The sequence below is a fragment of the Gadus macrocephalus genome, chromosome 17 (assembly GCF_031168955.1).
Source record: "Gadus macrocephalus chromosome 17, ASM3116895v1".
Classification (NCBI taxonomy): domain Eukaryota; kingdom Metazoa; phylum Chordata; class Actinopteri; order Gadiformes; family Gadidae; genus Gadus; species Gadus macrocephalus.
The window spans coordinates 11,176,177-11,193,982 of record NC_082398.1 but is presented as its reverse complement, the minus strand read 5'-3'; the positions used below and the strand labels follow the sequence as shown (position 1 = coordinate 11,193,982).

The following is a 17,806-nucleotide window of genomic DNA, read 5'->3' as shown; positions in this document are numbered from 1 at the left end:
AATATTAATATTGTGCTGTAGAATACAGTTACTATACGTTACTACAGTGGCGGTCGCCCTCTCAAAAACATTTGCGTTGCTAATTCACTTGTAATTGTAATTCAATTACATTGTAATTGTGCTGGAAAGTCGTAGTGGGGTTTTGCACGATGACACCAGCAAGCGGTTTATGGATATAAATCAGTTCATAATGACACATGTGGTATGAATATTAGAATTTATATTTGTTGCTCAGAAATCGTAGGCTTTGGTTTGGAAGAACATGTTCCATAAGTGGTTCCTTCATTTTGACACATTCATTCAAGCGTTTAGTGACCATCAATGACTCTAATCTGCATATGACTGTTTACAAACGAGAACGTATGCTGTCCTATCCTGGACCTCCCGTTAGAGTACCGACGGCTCGCTGGTTCAGTGGATATTGGCGCCCTCTGTCGGCCGCGGGCCACTGGTACAGCTCATTACGTTCACCGATTGTGGATTAAATGGGAAACTCCAAAACGGAAAAAAAGGAAGTTTGTCGAAAAGGTTAACGTCAAAGTTGAAACGCTCACTCTGTAAGGATTAGCACTAATGTGAAATAGACAATCGACCCAATGTAACAGAACCTAAACATCCTACCATACTGTTTATTCATCATATTACATCTACATTTTCCCTAAGCCAATCCTGACTCTCATTGCTCGGTGAGGGTTCGTACAAAATGTGAGGCCAGTACAGCACCAATTTTACAAACAGATGGGATGTTTATTAGCTTGTTTAAGCCATTTCAAAACACACCCAAACCATCAAAAATGGGAGTATCCAACACAGATGTGTGTTGGCCAAATAAGCCTAACAGTTGGTACGGTCCACTGGACAGGCTCAGTCCAGTAGGCATATCAATATATATATATCCTATCATGTATCTAGGTAAAACCCTCCCGTATGTGACGTCACTTCATGGTCCATTTCGGTAATTGTTATCCAACGTCTGACTCAAACTTTGTCCTGATTGGAGACTAACTTCCTTTCTGCTGGAGTCCCGGAGCTCTGGCGTCTGTTCTGGTTGGTGTGCTTACGTAACACCTGACCCTTCCAGGTTTCCGTGGCGACGTGAGTCACACCACCTCCGAGGAATCCCTGCAGTACTTGTGTTTGTCGTCCAGAGCCGTCAGTCGCTCCATGGCGGTCGCGTCCAGCGAGAAGTCAAACAGCGCCATGTTCTCCTGGATCCTGGTAGGGTTGGAAGACTTGGGCAGCACCGGGACCCCCTGCTGCACGGCCCATCGTAGCAACACCTGGGGGGGTTACCGCCATGCGTACATAAGTATTGTGTCTTCACTGTATGATCTCAAACTATCAAGACTCCAGGTTTTGCGTACTCACTGACATATAGTCTTTGTATGGCTTCACTGTTGGCAGCCAATCCTTTTATCAAGAAACCTTATCCTGCAGTAAGGGGGGCATGTGTCTGTGTGTCTACCTGTGCAGGTGTGTGTGCGTGTGTCTTTACCTGTGCAGGTGTGCGCTCACAGCCTTTTGCCACCTCCATAACAACAGGGTGTTTGACCAGCTCTCCTTTCCCCAAGGAGGAGTAGGCCTGGAAACACACACCCTGCTCCTCACACACCCGCCTGAGGTCCGTCTGGCACAGACGGGGATGGAACTCTGTCTGCACACACACACACACACACACACACACACACACACACACACACACACACACACACACACACACACACACACACACACACACACACACACACACACACACACACACACACACACACACACATTGGAGCCCCATTTTGAAACTATTATGGCCTTCAAGACTTTTTGAGGGCCAGGAAGCTAAATGCTACTTAGCTGTAGCATGCTATTGTAATCATGCGTGTGCTGCAAGCCATCGTCAATATTAGCAAAGTCCTTCATTTACCCCCACTTGTAGAGCAGTAACATTTACGTTCATTAATAATATGTCAATGTATAATATGTCGATGGTCAGGTATAATAGGAGATCATCAGGGTGGTCAATCCCCCATGTCAGCTAACCTGTAGACCACCTTGGTCAAGATGCCCCCTACCCCCTTCTGCACTTCACTCAGGAGTACAAATCCCAGCTAAACGACCAACGACCACACGGTAAATATTGTCTTTAGATCAACGCGCACTGTTTCCCCCCTCAGGTGTGACAGCGCGTCGGCCTGTCGTACCTGCAGCAGGGCCGGGGGGGTCCTGCAGCTCTGCAGCAGCGTCTTCATGTGCGCCGGCGTGTAGTTGGACACCCCGATGGCCCGCAGCTTGCCCTGCGCGTGCAGCTCCTCCAGCGCCACCCAGCTCCCAGCGCGGTTACCTGCACAGGTGAGAGTCCCCACCCGCTCCACTGAGTGACTCCAGGGCTAAGATCAGCAGGGGGGGGGGGGGCTACAGCCAGGGGGCTTGACTCCCAGTGGGAAGGTCACAGGTTCAGACCTCAACGTCCGCACGTCACCTGTGGGCAGCCTTGAGCTACATGCCCTCTGACCCCCACCGCCTCCTTAATGACCTGAATGGACTGTAGGGCCCTTTAGATGTCGGCTGAACGACTAGGGTATCTGCAGGTTTCAGCAAGTCAAATTTAAGACTTTTTAAGACCTTTTTAATACCACCTTGAATGAAATTTAAGACCTAAAACACGCGATGGTGGGGGTTGGCAACAGACGCGAGCCAACTTCGGAAACTGACGTCTTCCAGCCAACTGTCCTTGAATTTGCACCTACCCATTGTCGCAGACTAGCTAGCAAGCACGCAGATAATCGTTTAAATATGCAGCTAGAAAGAAAGAAGCCTCTTCACATGTCCTTCCTGAAAAGTCACACAAGAAAAATAAATAAATAAATAGTGCTGCCCCGACAAATTTAAGACCTTGAGTTACAGTATTTAAGACCAGCATATGACATTTGTAACTAATATAAGAATTATTAAGGCCTTAAATTTAGAAACATGAATTTAAGACTTTAAGACTTTTTAAGGATGCGCAGACACCCTGGACTTAACACTCAAATAAACCTCAGTTGAGTTAAGACTGTAAGAGAGGGTGGGATTCAGAGTAGAAAAGAAAGAAGCACATTCCCATTTGTAGCCTTTGCTTGCATTATTTGGGATTAAGTGTTCTGTGAAAATGTTGCCTGTGAATCACATGGAAAAAGTCTGCAGTTGGAACTAGAATGGCTTTAGTTTTGCACACGTTTTGATTTCCTTCAACAACGAGAAAAGGTGTCAAAAATATCTACAAAAAAAGATGATATACACTGTACAATCATGTATTAATTATACATTTGGAAGCACATTCAAAGTGTTTTTCTTCCACTATCAAGTCTTTCTATTTGTACATCCCTCCCCATCCTGTTCACCTTGGTTACAGGGGTCGCCCACAGCCAAATCCCGGGTCCCGGGCCAGTGGATCAGGTAGAGGTCGATGTAGTCCATGCCCAGCTCCGACACACTGTGGAGGGCTGCCTCCATGGCCCTCTCTCCCTGGTCCTTGGGTCCTAGCTTGCTATGGAATTTAAGGGAATCCAGAATACATCGACAAAGCCCAACACTTTATATTTCTTATGCTTTTGCTGTTAAACTCTCCTCACCTCCCTATCCCTCTTTCTGTAAACAAATATGTATGGTTTATAAATGTTTAGTTATTCGTTTTGTTGATATTTGATGCTCTTGTATCTTGTTGTGTCTTTTGAGTTTATGAATGAACTATTATCATTGTATTCTTTTTATAAATAGCGTAATATAAATATGAAGTCGGTCTCCCTACCTAGTGATGAAGATTTCCTCTCTAGATAGCCCGTGCTTGGGCAGCAGTTCCCGTAGAGCTCGGCCGAGCTCCGCTTCGTTGCCGTAAACAGCCGCCGTGTCCAAGGCCCGGTACCCGGCTTGCAGAGCAGCGTCGACGGCTATGTAGACCTCTCCGCTTTCACACAAATTGTATGTCCCGAAGCCGACCAGGGGCATCGAAACCCCGGTGTTTAGAACCACAGAGGAGGTGGACGACATCTCAATGGATTGTGGGTTGCTTATTCTTCGTTGGATTAGACCTATAGAATTATATAGACGTATTAAATAAATTGTTCAACAAATTGGGATACTCAACTGTCGTAATTCAAACTTTTTAATTATTAATTGATGAATAAATGTCACAAACCATGTGGGATGCAGTCTTCAAGGTGTTTAGCCCGTGCAGTAATCAACGGTACAGTTTTAAAATGTTCAATGTAAGATTCGTTGGCTAAATATCTGATGATGGTATGAAAAGAAACATGATCATCCCCCCCCACGTGGGTAGGCTGAGTAGTCAGTCACGTGATATTGTCCAACAGCTGTCCTCATCAGACCTGCCCTCAGCGATCCGAAGGCTTGCTGGTTAAGTCGAGTTTGTCGCCCTCTGTTGGCAGCGGAGACCTGGTATAGCTCATGACGTTCACTGATTGCGGATTCAAGGGGAAACTCTTCAGCAAAAAACGGCGGTTCGGTTCTGGGAATTATTATGAACGAATTTATGTTTAATATGTTTCTTAAAAACATAGCCAACATATTACATACTTTCTTCCTTATAATAACTCGTATTTAATTAATTTATCCGGATAAATGAGTACTGAAATGATATTTAGCGAGAAAACGAGCCTAATATTGACTATACTGTCCTTACTTCCAGGGAGTATATACTTATGGTGCGTTCACATCACTGGAAGCACCTTTTCATCTCTCCTTGACCCGATGACGTGTTCCACAAAGGTTAAGGAAAGAAGGCATAAAGGTTAGGAGGTTTGACTATTCGTAGAGGCCCTTGGTCCATGCGTTTAACCCTTGGTCCACAACACCTTTTTCTTCGACTATTGGACCTATTAAAAGGTTAAACGTCGGGGCAGACACGCCCACTCTGAGTTTACCGGTACACACGACACGCCCCCTTATGCACTGCAGCGAAGCTGTTGGAAAATATCACGTGACTACGTAGCAGTCAGCTGACCCACGTGGAAGCGATGATGTTTCTAGTGGCGTGTAATTGTTTTAGACCATAATCAGATATTTAGCAAACGAATCTTAAACTCAAGCTTTTAAAACTGCAACGTTGATTACTGCCCGGTGTAAACGACTTGAAGGCTGCATTCCCCAATGGTTTGTGGGATTTATCAATTAATAATTCAAAGTTTACGTACAACAATACAGTTCAATATCACAATTAATTAAACAACTTATTTGATGCTGTATAATTCTATAGGTCTGATCAAACGAAGAAGAAGCAACTCACAAGAAATCGTGATGTCGTCCACCTCCTCTGTGGTTCTAAACACCGGGGTTTCGATGCCCCTGGTCGGCTTCGGGACCTACAAGTTGTGTGGAAGCGAGGAGGTCTACATAGCCGTCGACGCCGCTCTGCAAGCCGGGTATCGGGCCTTCGACACGGCGGCTGTTTACCGCAACGAGGCGGACCTCGGTCGAGCTCTACGGGATCTCCTGCCAAAGCACGGGTTGACCAGAGAGGACATCTTCATCACTAGGTAGGGAGACCGACTTCATATTTATATTACGTTATTTATAATAAGAATAACAATAATTTGAGGAATATAAAGAATTCAATGTTAATAGTTCATTTATAAACACTCAAGAGTAGACACAATAAAATACAAGAGCATAGAACAATTACAAATGACAGAACTAATAACTAAACATTTATAACGTACTGATTTGTTTACAGAAAGAGGGATAGGGAGAAGCGGAGGGTTTAACAGTAAAAGCATCCAAAAATATAAAGTGTTGGGCTTTGTCAATGTATTCTCGAATCCCTTCACATCCACAGCAAGCTAGGACCCAAGGACCAGGGAGGGAGGGCCATGGAGGCAGCCCTCCACAGTGTGTCGGAACTGGGCATGGACTACATCGACCTCTACCTGATCCACTGGCCCGGGACCCAGGGTGTGGCCGTGGGCGACCCCTGTAACCAAGGTGAACAGGATGGGGAGGGATTTACAAATGGAGACTCATTTGTGGAAATGAAACCTTTGAATGTGCTTCCAAATATATAACCAACATACGGTTCAAGTATGTATAGTGTATATAATCTCTCTATGTAGATTTCAAATGTATCGTTTTATATTTTTGACACCTATGACACCAAAAGATGTGATTCACCGGCATCATTTTCACCGAACCCAAAATAATCCAAACAAAAGAAAACCACTGGGAATGTGCTTCTTTCTTTTCTTCTCTGAATCCCACCCTCTCTTACAGTCTTAACTCAACTGAGGTTTATTTGAGTGTTAAGTCGTTCAGCAGACGTCTAAAGGGCCCTACAGTCCACTCAGAGGTCATTAAGGAGGCGGTGGGGGTCAGAGGGCATCTCGCTCAAGGCTGCCCACAGGTGACGTGCGGACGTTGAGGTCTGAACCTGTGACCTTCCCACTGGGAGTCAAGCCCCCTGGCTGTAGCCCCCCCCCCCTGCTGATCTTAGCCCTGGAGTCACTCAGTGGAGCGGGTGGGGACTCTCACCTGTGCAGGTAACCGCGCTGGGAGCTGGGTGGCGCTGGAGGAGCTGCACGCGCAGGGCAAGCTGCGGGCCATCGGGGTGTCCAACTACACGCCGGCGCACATGAAGACGCTGCTGCAGAGCTGCAGGACCCCCCCGGCCCTGCTGCAGGTACGACAGACCGACGCGCTGTCACACCTGAGGGGGGAAACAGTGCGCGTTGATCTAAAGACAATATTTACCGTGTGGTCGTTAGGCGTTTAGCTGGGATTTGTCCTCCTGAGTGAAGTGCAGAAGGGGGTAGGGGGCATCTTGACCAAGGTGGTCTACAGGTTAGGCTGCAGACATGGGGGATTGAACAAAGAACCTTTTGGCAGTTTGGATCACTATGAACATTACACTATACTCGCCCAGACATATAACACATTTACATATTAGTTATGAACATAAATGTTACTGCTCTACAAGTGGGGGTAAATGCAGGACTGTGCTAATATTGACGATGGCTTGCAGCACACACAAGATTACAATAGCATGCTACAGCTATGGAGCATGTAGCTTTCTTGAGATAAGTCTTGAGGGCCTTAATTGATTCACAATGTGGGTTCAATATTTAAAAGTGTTGTGTGTTTGTGTGTGTGTGTGAAGGTTGAGTTCCATCCCCGTCTGTGTCAGACGGAGCTGAGGCGGGCGTGTGAGGAGCAGGGTGTGTGTTTCCAGGCATACTCCTCCCTGGGGAAAGGAGAGCTGGTCAAACACCCCGTCGTTATGGAGGTGGCAAAGGGCTGCGAGCGCACACCTGCACAGGTACAGACACACACACACACCTGCACAGGTACACAAACTGTGGCATCCCCGGTCGTCGGCAGCTGCGATTCCCGAAACAAGCGCTCAGGCAGGGTTGCGGTGCAGCGGTGTTAATGCGTGCAGCTCACAATAGAAAGGGGAAATCATGCATCAACATAAGTTTCTTCCACACTGGGGCAAAAAGGGTGAGGGGTCTCCGGGTCCGGTCCGTCGGTGAGGTCGGCGTGGCTACCGCTCCCGGCTTCTCCCGCTCAGTCCGCGACTGTCTCCCACTCTGCTCCCTCCCGCCGCGAGCCACATGGCTGAGAGAGCCCCGAGTGAGTGGAGGAGCAGGCTATTTAAGCCCTGCTTCTCCACCTGTTCCTCAGGTGCTCTGCACCTCCTTAATTGGCAACGGCCGGGTTGCCACAACACTCTCTTGCCCTGCTCAGGTGTGCACATGCACGCACGCGAACACCTGACTGCAGGATAAGGCTTCTTGATTAAAAGGATTGGCTGCCAACAGTGAAGCCATACAAAGACCTCACAGTGAATATGCAGAACCTGGAGTCTTGATAGTTTGAGATCATACAGTGAAGACACACAAGACACTTATGTACACATGGCGGTAACCCCCCCCCCCCCCCCAGGTGTTGCTACGATGGGCCGTGCAGCAGGGGGTCCCGGTGCTGCCCAAGTCTTCCAACCCTACCAGGATCCAGGAGAACATGGCGCTGTTTGACTTCTCTCTGGACACGGACACCGTGGAGCGTCTGACGGCTCTGGACGACGGACACAAGTACTGCTGGGATCCCTCGGAGGTGGCGTGATTCACGTCGCCACGGAGACCAAGAAGGGTCAGGTGTTACCTACGTAAACAGATCAGAACAGACACCAGAGCACTGCGGCCTCAGCAGAGAGAGGAAGCCAATCAGGACCAAGTTTGAGTAAGACGGCGGAGACGGACAGGTCCGATAGCGTGGCGTCGGATAACAATTACTGCAACGTGGCATGTGGTGATATCACACGCAGGAGTGTCTTAGGGTCAATGTAGATGTAATATGAATAAACAGTATGGTTTTGTTGTTTAAGTTTTGTTACATTGGGTCGTTTGTCTATTTAACATTGGTTCTTAAACTATAATCCTTCTTCTACGAAAGTCTACTACAAACAACTTGTAACACTCCAGAAGAGTTGTTTGGACGTAAATAAGCGAATGACAGTGTTAACTTATTTACTAGTACTATGTTAATTTTTACTTTTAATCTAAGTACGCCTTCATCTATTTACATTTTAGAACTTCTGGAATAAAATTCTTACATTTTTTGCACTGTTATAACACCCACTAGCAAAAGAGGAAACTGAAAATGAGCTTAAAACAAATCATAAAATCCTTTATTGTTTACGACAGAACTACCAGCATCGACACTGGGGTATATCAAATACATTTACAAAAGTCATAGAAAAGATAAAAAATAACCAAAAAAGAAAAATATTAAAGAGCCCCCTTCCCCCAAAACAAAGGCCCCGGATTCAAGTAATACCAAAATTATGGTTGCAAAGCTAGCTAGCAGGTTGTTCAGGGACCCATGTGTGAGTGCCGTGGTGGAACGTAACGCATCGTACATCACTGAACAAGTTTAGTGTGTGTGTGTGTGTGTGTGTGTGTGAGTCAGCCTTAGGAGCTTAAGGTGAGCAGGGTCAAATGTGAAGGCGCTTGACCCGAGTGCGTTGCGCAGAGAGCACAGAAAGCTTTGGGATTCACAGTCGACCTTCCGGTGACTGGCGGTCAGGTAAGGAAAAGGGGCTTCTCCGTTCTGGGCTGGTCTGTTTGTACGTGGCTTACATTGTATCCTCTCTAGCCCTAGCTTCTCTGCAGCTGAAAGACACTTTTTCTTGTTAAAAACACATTGACATCTTAAGCAATTGGTTATGGAAAACCCAACTGCTAGCGAGGGGGGGGGGGGGTTGCGCAACAGCAAGCAACCAAAATCACAGAATAAGTGGGGAGGAAGAGAATAAGACAGCAAATAAATGGAACAATATTTCTCACCATCGTCACCAATAATCACATTTAAGTTAATAACAGTGATATAAAACCTGTACATTTAATCAAGCCACACTTTTAGATGATTCATAGATAGAAAAGGCTTTACTTTCAAAGGTAGTACCCTGAATTTAAATAAAAACGAGCGTCTATAGTGGTCTACATTAACCATTGTAATAGGCTGAATATTGTCACAGAGAGAGAACGTGTGTCTCAGAGCAAATGTAAAACAGTAGTCCAGGTCTTTGTGGTATTACTCGGAAGGCTTTGTGAGAAAAATCTCATTGAAAACAAACCATGTTTAAAGAAAATAACAATTTGTTCTGCATACACTCAGATTTATCATAGTTAATGTTTACTCTGATGAGACTTTGAAAAAGTGGTTCCATTCTGCGAGCTATGGTGCCATTTCATAAAAATTAGACTACACTCAAAATTGGTCTGTCGTTTGTTAAAAATACCAAATCATCCAAATGGTTATGCTTTTATATTCAATACATGTCATACATTTTTTTCATGCAGATCTATTTTAAAAAACCCAACCAGTCGTTGATATTTAAGTACTGTATCAAGACTTTGGGAATTACAAAAACTGGGCAAATGCCGCTTTAGGTCGATACAAAACACAATTTTTAACTGATTTTCACAGGGTTTGAAAACCCCCAACTGCATGACTTTTTTAATGATTTTATTAAAGAGCAGAAACTTGAATAACTTGATCATCCATCGCTCGCACGCCCCTGGCCCTCGACTTCTACCGTAGAAGTGGTTGGACTTGTTTCCCTCTCTCCGAAAATCACATCACAGTTCATTCTCGTCTTCCTCTTTCGATTGTACACTGCCTATTGCTCGTTTGGCAGAATGGGTCAAATATACACCCATGTTAAATCCCTGCCTTCTATAACAATATCAACATCCTATGTACACGATATTTCTTTATTTGTTTTATAGCGACTCAAGTCTTTCTTTGTGTGGTTGCCGGAGGCATTGGCGAGACAGATCTGCGGCGGTGGTTGCTTGTGCTTCTATGCCTGCCAGTCGTCCGATAAACTCTTAACCCTGAAGTAGTATTAGTGCCGTAGGAAAAGAAATCACAAGTTAAGCCCGAGTAGTGATTGTCCTTGTCGAGATTGTTTGTTTTTTAAACTAAACTAGAGAGATAAAAGGCGTTTTATGATAGTCTTATCTATATATATCTATATCTATATATCTATATCTATATATCTATATATATATCTATATATATATCTATATATATATATATTTTTTTTTTTTGCAAAACACATTGAGATTGTGTTGCCAATAAAACTAGGAAACTTTAAGAGACACCACTTTGGTCATAAAATCTCCTTTCAACTGATTGCAGTTAGAATGTTAAGGGGGTATACGTTCTACTTAAAAGGAAAGATATAATATAGCTACAGTGGATGCCTATTTGGGTATTTTTTAAATTAAGGGGGATTATGGTCAGCCAGTTTTTCATTGTATATTCCTAAAATGTATCTCAGCCACAGTTGATACAAACCCCTTTATGTAGCTTGCTAATAACAGCCGATTTAACAGTTTGCGGGAAGGATTGACAAAAACATGATGATGGATGCTAAATTCTACATCAGTGATGTAGTTAGTAAACTAGTATCGAGTCCTGACAACGCAGACAGAAACAAGGAAACGTCTCTCGAACTTGTATGTTCTGGACGGCCAACCTACTCTACTGTTTCACCCCCACCAAAAAAATACACCAAATTATTTCCATTTCTAAAAACATCGGTGCAGATTCCGTTTTTTTGACTCCCATCGGACCTCTTCCTCGCCCCCCCCTCCCCCCCACCCAATAGAAAAAAAAGAAAAATCTCCATCCAACCATCCATGTAACCCCCCCCCCCCCAGCTCTCGCCCCCCCCCCCCCCCCCGCCTCCCCCTACTCGGTGCGGTTACTCTGGTTCTCCGGGTGGAGGGCGCTGTTCTCCACCTCCGTCTCCTGGTGGCTGAAGAGGTTGCTCCACCAGCTGCGGGAGAGCCACATCTGTCCGGCCGACCCTGCGCTCTTCACCTTCCGCATCTCCTGCAGGGTGGGTTGTGGGGCGGGTGAACACCGGTACACGTCAACACAACGCTCGTTTCCTTTACGTTCATGCATGCTATTTGCTGGAGGCTCCCCAATCCCCAGAGTCCACAGTCTAATTGGAAGGCATTCCTCTGGTAAGATATCCAACCCCTACCCCCTTCAAGACCTGCATCTGAGTGAATTGACTGTAAGAGGCTTTGGATTGAAGGTCAGGCCTGGTGGACGAATTTATAGAAACCATATTATTAGGGAAGGTGCATCTGGGTAGTGAGTGTATGTAGTGGCTTGAGTGTTCCATGGCCCTATCCTCCTTCTGTCCAACCATCCCTCCCTTCCTCACTCAATCCATTCCTCCCCCATGATCCTCCCCGCCATCGTCCTATCCCTCTTTCCGGCCAGCTACCATCGCCCTCCCTGCATCCATCCTCCCCTTCCCTCCTGCGTCTTCTCACCCCTTTGTCCAGCCAGCTGTCGAACTCGTCGCTCATCCTCCGGAGCTGCCGGCCGTACTTCTTGGCCGCCCAGAGGGCTGCCGGAGCGGACTGCGAGCGACTCCGGAACGGGGTGCCGTCCCCGGACCCCACGTCCTCCCCTTCCCCGGCCCGGAACTCCTGGTCCACGTAGGACACATGGGACTCTGAGTTCCCCCGAGTACGACCGCCCCCTAAGAGGACTAGCAAAGGGGGGGGAGAGAGAGAGCGAGAGAGAGAGAGAGAGAGAGAGAGAGAGAGAGAGAGAGAGAGAGAGAGAGAGAGGGAGAGGGAGAGAGAATGCCATGTTACCTTCAAGACAACGTTCCTCAAACCGACTTTAGAGAGAGACAATACAAATGTCAGAAGGATGAAACATATTCAACATATCATTCTCAGTCTTTAAGGACGAGGATGAAGCCAGCAACAAAAGAAGGTTGAAGGAAATGGAGCAATCCAGAACTTGAGAACTGTATTAAATCGACCAACTTAGAATTCTCCATTCATGGAGTCTTTACCTGGGGGTCTCATGGCAGGGTGCCAGTTGGGTACCTGAAGTGGAAATTCTCGCCCCTCTAACTCATCAGAGGTCTCGGATTCGTCGTCTGATATGGAAAACGATGCGGCCATCGTGACATCTGAAAACAAATGTATACCTTAGGAGGGGTATCAATAACAAGATCTCTACCTTCAAAACAAGTCACCCCTTTTCCGATCCACACACATACACACAGAGCCTGGAATCCACCTGCCTTTATGCATTATATCCCCTCAATCCAATAACAAATTAATCCAGACAAAGTCGCAGGGGTCAACTTAATTGTTGAATCCGGGTGAGAAAGGTCAAAAAGCAACACGAGAGGAACACGCGAGGAATGGTTCAAATACGCCAGGAGACAACTCAGAACAAACCCGAGACTACCGTAAACACGATGTAGGTGCGCTATCTCCTCCGGTCCGCCGGTACAAAGGTGGGACAACCGGCGAGATAACCGGTTTGTGATGAGATAGATGACTTAGATCGGATCCCTTCACACACCCGCCCTTTCGTAGGGATCCCGTTCGTTTAGCGAAGCCGAAAAGGGTGTGTTGTGTTGTTGTTGACTAAAGGGAGGACAAAGAAGTCCACCCGGGGAGGGTGCTGCTGTTGCGGGGTAGTTTAAAGGACACGGTAGTCCAATGTAAAATTATTTCACTCACCCGCAGTCTTTATTGTGCTTTCCCTGTCCCCAAAAGTGGCAACGTTGGGGTCGGAGTTGACCGTGGTTGTTGTTTTTGTGGTGTCTTCAGTCGTCTTGTTTTTCGCACGGTTCCCTCACCGTACAGTGGACAACAGTCTGTCGACCAATCGCGACGCCTTCCGCTCCCCGACGCGTCGACGTCACTGTTGCGAGCGAGGAAAGCGATTCGGCGTCGTAATACCTGTGGTTCAGCGCCGTGACATTTGTCGCTGCGCTGCACTACAGGTATTACGACGCCGAATCAGGAATTGCGACACCGCTAAAAGCTATCCTACCCAAAAGAAGAAGTCACACACACACACACACACACACACACACACACACACACACACACACACACACACACACACACACACACACACACACACACACACACACACACACACACACACAGTATTAATAATGCATTACTTCATCCTAAAGACTGTTACGATTTAAGCATTTTGGATCATACAATATATATTAGAAAAGATAATCATAATAGATTCGATTAGGTGATATTGCTGGAGTGTACATCCCAACCGTCACAAATATATCGTACTTGAATATCAGGCCGTGCCACCCTATACTAAAAATAGAGAGCTAAAATATCAAGGATATAACACACCTTGTGTGAGAATCGACTCTTTTGTGATGCCAATTTGAGTTCACTGCTTCTATGGAGGCTACAGGAATCTATTCAGATTATGGGTATTTGGTAACTGAATATAGTGTTAATTCGTTGAAGCCACTTTAATGTGTGCAATTGTTTACTCTGCGTTAAAATGCCTTGAGTTAAATAATGACACGGCGAAAAGAAGACGAGGCATTATAAATTGTCCGTTGATTCTTCAATACGACCACCAGGTGGCGCCATTGCTCTTCTATAACTTGCCTTCTACGCCACATGTAAAGAACAACAGACAAAAATAAATAAGTAATGATGTATTTATTTTTCATTATTTTATGTAATAAAAGTTATTTGAACTGAAACCAAGATAAACACGTATTAATACTCTATGACATCAAATCTGAGCTTATAAGGCCAAAGCCTATAGTGCCCAAAACGACTCTATTGATTTTTATAATTGCTATTTAGTAATTTACTCGACACGGATGCGTCGTAAGCGACCTACAGTTAATACAGGTACGTATTATCAAGGAACAGGTAGGGTGGCATCTTGCATAAGGATGCCTGCGGACATTGGGGATCGAACCAAGAACCTTTGGGCTGGGAGTCGAACAACCTTACCCCTTCACAGCCAGTCTATTAAAGCCCATGTGGTACAGTCTAGGCTTGTAATCATATAGTGAAGTACTACTATGAGGAATATTGGACGATAGAAAATAGGATAATGACCAGACATCATGGGTTTGCTCTGGACCTTCTCCTGCCTACTTAAGTAGATGGTCTCTGAGCTCTCCACCTCCATCATCATAAAAACAGCCTCTCCACTTATTTTCTCTCTACCTCTCCTACTCTCTCTCTCGCTCTTCACTACTATCTCTCTCCCTCTCCCTCTCCTACTCTCTCTCTCTCGCTCTTCACTACTATCTCTCTCTCTCTCTCCCTCTCCTACTCTCTCTCTCGCTCTTCACTACTATCTCTCTCTCTCTCTCCCTCTCCTACTCTCTCTCTCGCTCTTCACTACTATCTCTCTCTCCCTCTCCTACTCTCTCTCTTGCTCATCACTACTATCCCTCTCTCTCTCCCTCTCCTACTCTCTCCCTCTCACTCTTCACTACTATCTCTCTCTCTCTCTCTCCCTCTCCTACTCTCTCCCTCTCACTCTTCACTACTATCTCTCTCTCTTGCGGAGGAGGAGAAGGAGCTGGTCTAAACTAACCTTGAACCGACCCTGCAGCGATGGTCATGGAGTCAGACTGAGGAGCTCAACACTGCCTCATACCTAGTGGTCAGATCAGCCGACGCCTTACCCCAATGGACTTACAGTAAATTCAGCTACATGTAATTAAAGGTCCCACGACATTCCACCAGGTGTGGTGTGATTAGCCAAAATCTGTCTGTTTTGACATCACAGGTGGGCGTGTCCACCTAGATATTTGCAGAATCGATCAGTCTACAAGCCTACCCAGTGGACTGTAGCCAAGGTTGCTCATCTATCCGTCAAACATCTAGGTGGACACGCTGTGGCAACCCGCTACCCAAATGAGCCGGGTTCCACGGACAAACGACACTTTGGTGTGCTGGATAAGCCATTGCAGGCATTTATTAACAATCCACTTCAATCAAAACAACGAAGGAGTCGCGGTCGCGGTCTCTAGGGCCTCCGTGGGCCTCTAGGCTCTCTCCTTGCCACGAGCCCTTCCTTCCTGCTCCCGACCCGTGCTGTGCTGTGCTGTGCCTCCTTTTAAAATGGCCCCCGTGCTTTCGGCCAGGTGTCCCCCAATCACCCTGATTGGGGTGCCGAAAGGGCTGCTCTCTCTCGCCGGCTGGTGGGTGGGGGTGGTACACCCCGTCCTCTACGGTACCCCGGGCCCGTCCAGGCCGGGGACCACGTGGCGGGATGCCACACTCCTCCACCCTTTGACCAAGCCCCAGGTAGCCGAGGGACCCGCCCAGGATGGTGTCTCGCCGGGGCCGGGTGTCTCCTGCGGCGCCGGCTGCGTCCCTCGCGTCGGCTGCGTCGTCTCCGGCCGCGTCGTCTCCGGCCGCGTCGTCTCCGGCAGCGTCGTCTCCGGCAGCGTCGTCTCCGGCAGCGTCGTCTCCCGCCGCTTCGTCTCCCGCCGCTTCGTCTCCCGCCGCTTCGTCTCCCGCCGCTTCGTCTCCCGCTGCGCCGGCGGCAGCTGCCTCTCCTGCCGCGGCGGCGACCGCATCTCTCCTGCCCCGGGACTCTAGTACCGGGTCCCACCACCGGCGGAAAGTCGGACAGTCCCTCCCGATTACCACAGGGACCGGTAGGTGGGGGACAATCCCCGCCCGGATCGTAAACACACCGTGTGTGGTGCGGACAACCACGTGACACGTGGGGTAGGTCCGGGTGTCCCCGTGGACGCAGGTCACCTCCATCGGCTCCCCTGCCTTCCCACCCGCCAGGTCGGGGCGAAGGAGGGTAACCGCACTGCCGGTGTCCAGGAGGGCCTGCGTGTCCTGGTTCATCACCCGCACCGGGATGGTCGGACTACCAGAGGTTCCCTGCGCCCAGCAGGTCGCCAGCATACAGGGCCGACCCGTCCCCACGTCCGCGCCGGCCAGCGGCGCAGCCCCGTCCCGTCCTCGCACTGCGGCCTTCTCTCCCGCTGCGGCGGCGGCGTCCCTCGCGGCGGCGGCGGCGTCCCTCGCGGCGGCGGCGGCGTCCCTCGCGGCGGCGGCGGCGTCCCTCGCGGCGGCGGCGGCGTCCCTCGCGGCGGCGGCGGCGTCCCTCGCGGCGGCGGCGGCGTCTCTTGCGGCGGCAGCAGCGTCTCTTGCGGGGGGTCGTAGTGGGATCTTCGTGCCTGCATTCTCCACCATGTGTGGCAACCCGCTACCCAAATGAGCCGGGTTCCACGGACAAACGACACTTTGGTGTGCTGGATAAGCCATTGCAGGCATTTATTAACAATCCACTTCAATCAAAACAACGAAGGAGTCGCGGTCGCGGTCTCTAGGGCCTCCGTGGGCCTCTAGGCTCTCTCCTTGCCACGAGCCCTTCCTTCCTGCTCCCGACCCGTGCTGTGCTGTGCTGTGCCTCCTTTTAAAATGGCCCCCGTGCTTTCGGCCAGGTGTCCCCCAATCACCCTGATTGGGGTGCCGAAAGGGCTGCTCTCTCTCGCCGGCTGGTGGGTGGGGGTGGTACACCCCGTCCTCTACGGTACCCCGGGCCCGTCCAGGCCGGGGACCACGTGGCGGGATGCCACAACGCCCACCTGTGATATTCACAACGGCTTGTAACGGCTAATCACACCACATCAGGTGGCATGTCATGGGACCTTTAAAGACCAATTCATGGAAGAATCGTTTTTTTCAAGGTGATCATTTCAGTGTAAACACTCTGGATTCATAGCATCTCTGGTCACTAGCCGCTTAGCAACTCTGGTCACTAGCAGCTTAGCATCTCTGGTCGCTAGCTGCCTAGCATCTCTGGTCACTAGCCGCTTAGCATCTCTGGTCGCTAGCCGCTTAGCATCTCGATCACTAGCAGCTTAGCATCTGTGGTCACTAGCAGTTTAGCATCTCTGGTCGCTAGCCGCTTAGCATCTCTGGTCGCTTGCCACTTAGCATCTCTGGTCGCTAGCAGCTTAGCATGGCCCTGTACAGCAGGCTACCAAAGTTGAGCACCAGCACAGGTACCAAACGCACGTGCGGTTTGGCTTGTGCCCCCGCGATTGCAAGCGCGGCTCGGTTCTTGCGCTTCACCGTCTGATGACTGCTGAACTCTAGCATTTATTCTATTCCTGAGCCGCGTACAAAGTTATAGCCTGCTGTAAGGGCTACAAACGTTGATTTGTCAAACTCCTGTTCGGGGCAGCCAGTACGACATGTACAGTACGCACGCGACACGGCCGCCCGCCGCAACGAGGAGTCATCCCAAAGAGCCGTACAATTAGTGTGTATTTTTACCAGCGTGCCCGCCCTGCCCTGGCCAGCCCCGGCCCCCCCGTGTCTCCGCCCCTGCATCTGGGGGCTATTTTAGGAAGTGGAGGAGGAGGAGGAGGAGGAGGAGGGGGAAAAGGAGGAAGAGGAGGAGGCGTGCATGCTCTCCCACACTGTCTCCCAACTGCCAC

The 17,806-nt window shown here is 48.5% G+C and overlaps 3 protein-coding genes across 4 annotated transcripts; 1 reads left to right on the top strand and 2 right to left on the bottom strand.

Moving 5' to 3' along the window:
- Positions 1 to 723: 723 nt before the first annotated feature.
- LOC132445687 (uncharacterized oxidoreductase YtbE-like) lies at positions 724 to 4,875 on the bottom strand. The gene is made up of 6 exons (XM_060035800.1): positions 4,169 to 4,875; positions 3,782 to 4,061; positions 3,375 to 3,520; positions 2,196 to 2,335; positions 1,496 to 1,654; positions 724 to 1,280 (listed from the first exon to the last, which is right to left on the bottom strand). The coding sequence occupies exons 2-6, from the start codon at positions 4,018 to 4,020 to the stop codon at positions 1,101 to 1,103; spliced, it is 864 nt and encodes a 287-aa protein (XP_059891783.1). The 5' UTR covers positions 4,021 to 4,061; positions 4,169 to 4,875; the 3' UTR covers positions 724 to 1,100.
- A 108-nt stretch (positions 4,876 to 4,983) lies between these two features.
- LOC132445686 (uncharacterized oxidoreductase YtbE-like) lies at positions 4,984 to 8,367 on the top strand. Its single transcript, XM_060035798.1, has 6 exons — positions 4,984 to 5,142; positions 5,246 to 5,525; positions 5,825 to 5,970; positions 6,522 to 6,661; positions 7,139 to 7,297; positions 7,927 to 8,367. Exons 2-6 carry the CDS (start codon positions 5,287 to 5,289, stop codon positions 8,104 to 8,106), a joined length of 864 nt encoding a protein of 287 aa, XP_059891781.1. The 5' UTR covers positions 4,984 to 5,142; positions 5,246 to 5,286; the 3' UTR covers positions 8,107 to 8,367.
- Positions 8,368 to 8,644: 277 nt separating this feature from the next.
- LOC132445688 (bcl2-associated agonist of cell death-like) lies at positions 8,645 to 13,238 on the bottom strand. 2 transcript variants are annotated; one of them, XM_060035802.1, is made up of 4 exons: positions 13,062 to 13,238; positions 12,380 to 12,499; positions 11,844 to 12,064; positions 8,645 to 11,388 (listed from the first exon to the last, which is right to left on the bottom strand). In XM_060035802.1, exons 2-4 carry the CDS (start codon positions 12,489 to 12,491, stop codon positions 11,245 to 11,247), a joined length of 477 nt encoding a protein of 158 aa, XP_059891785.1. In that variant the 5' UTR covers positions 12,492 to 12,499; positions 13,062 to 13,238; the 3' UTR covers positions 8,645 to 11,244. The 2 variants fall into 2 exon arrangements, with proteins under 2 accessions (XP_059891785.1, XP_059891784.1); XM_060035801.1 differs by lacking the exon at positions 13,062 to 13,238 and adding an exon at positions 12,614 to 12,985.
- Between the last annotated feature and the right edge of the window lie 4,568 nt (positions 13,239 to 17,806).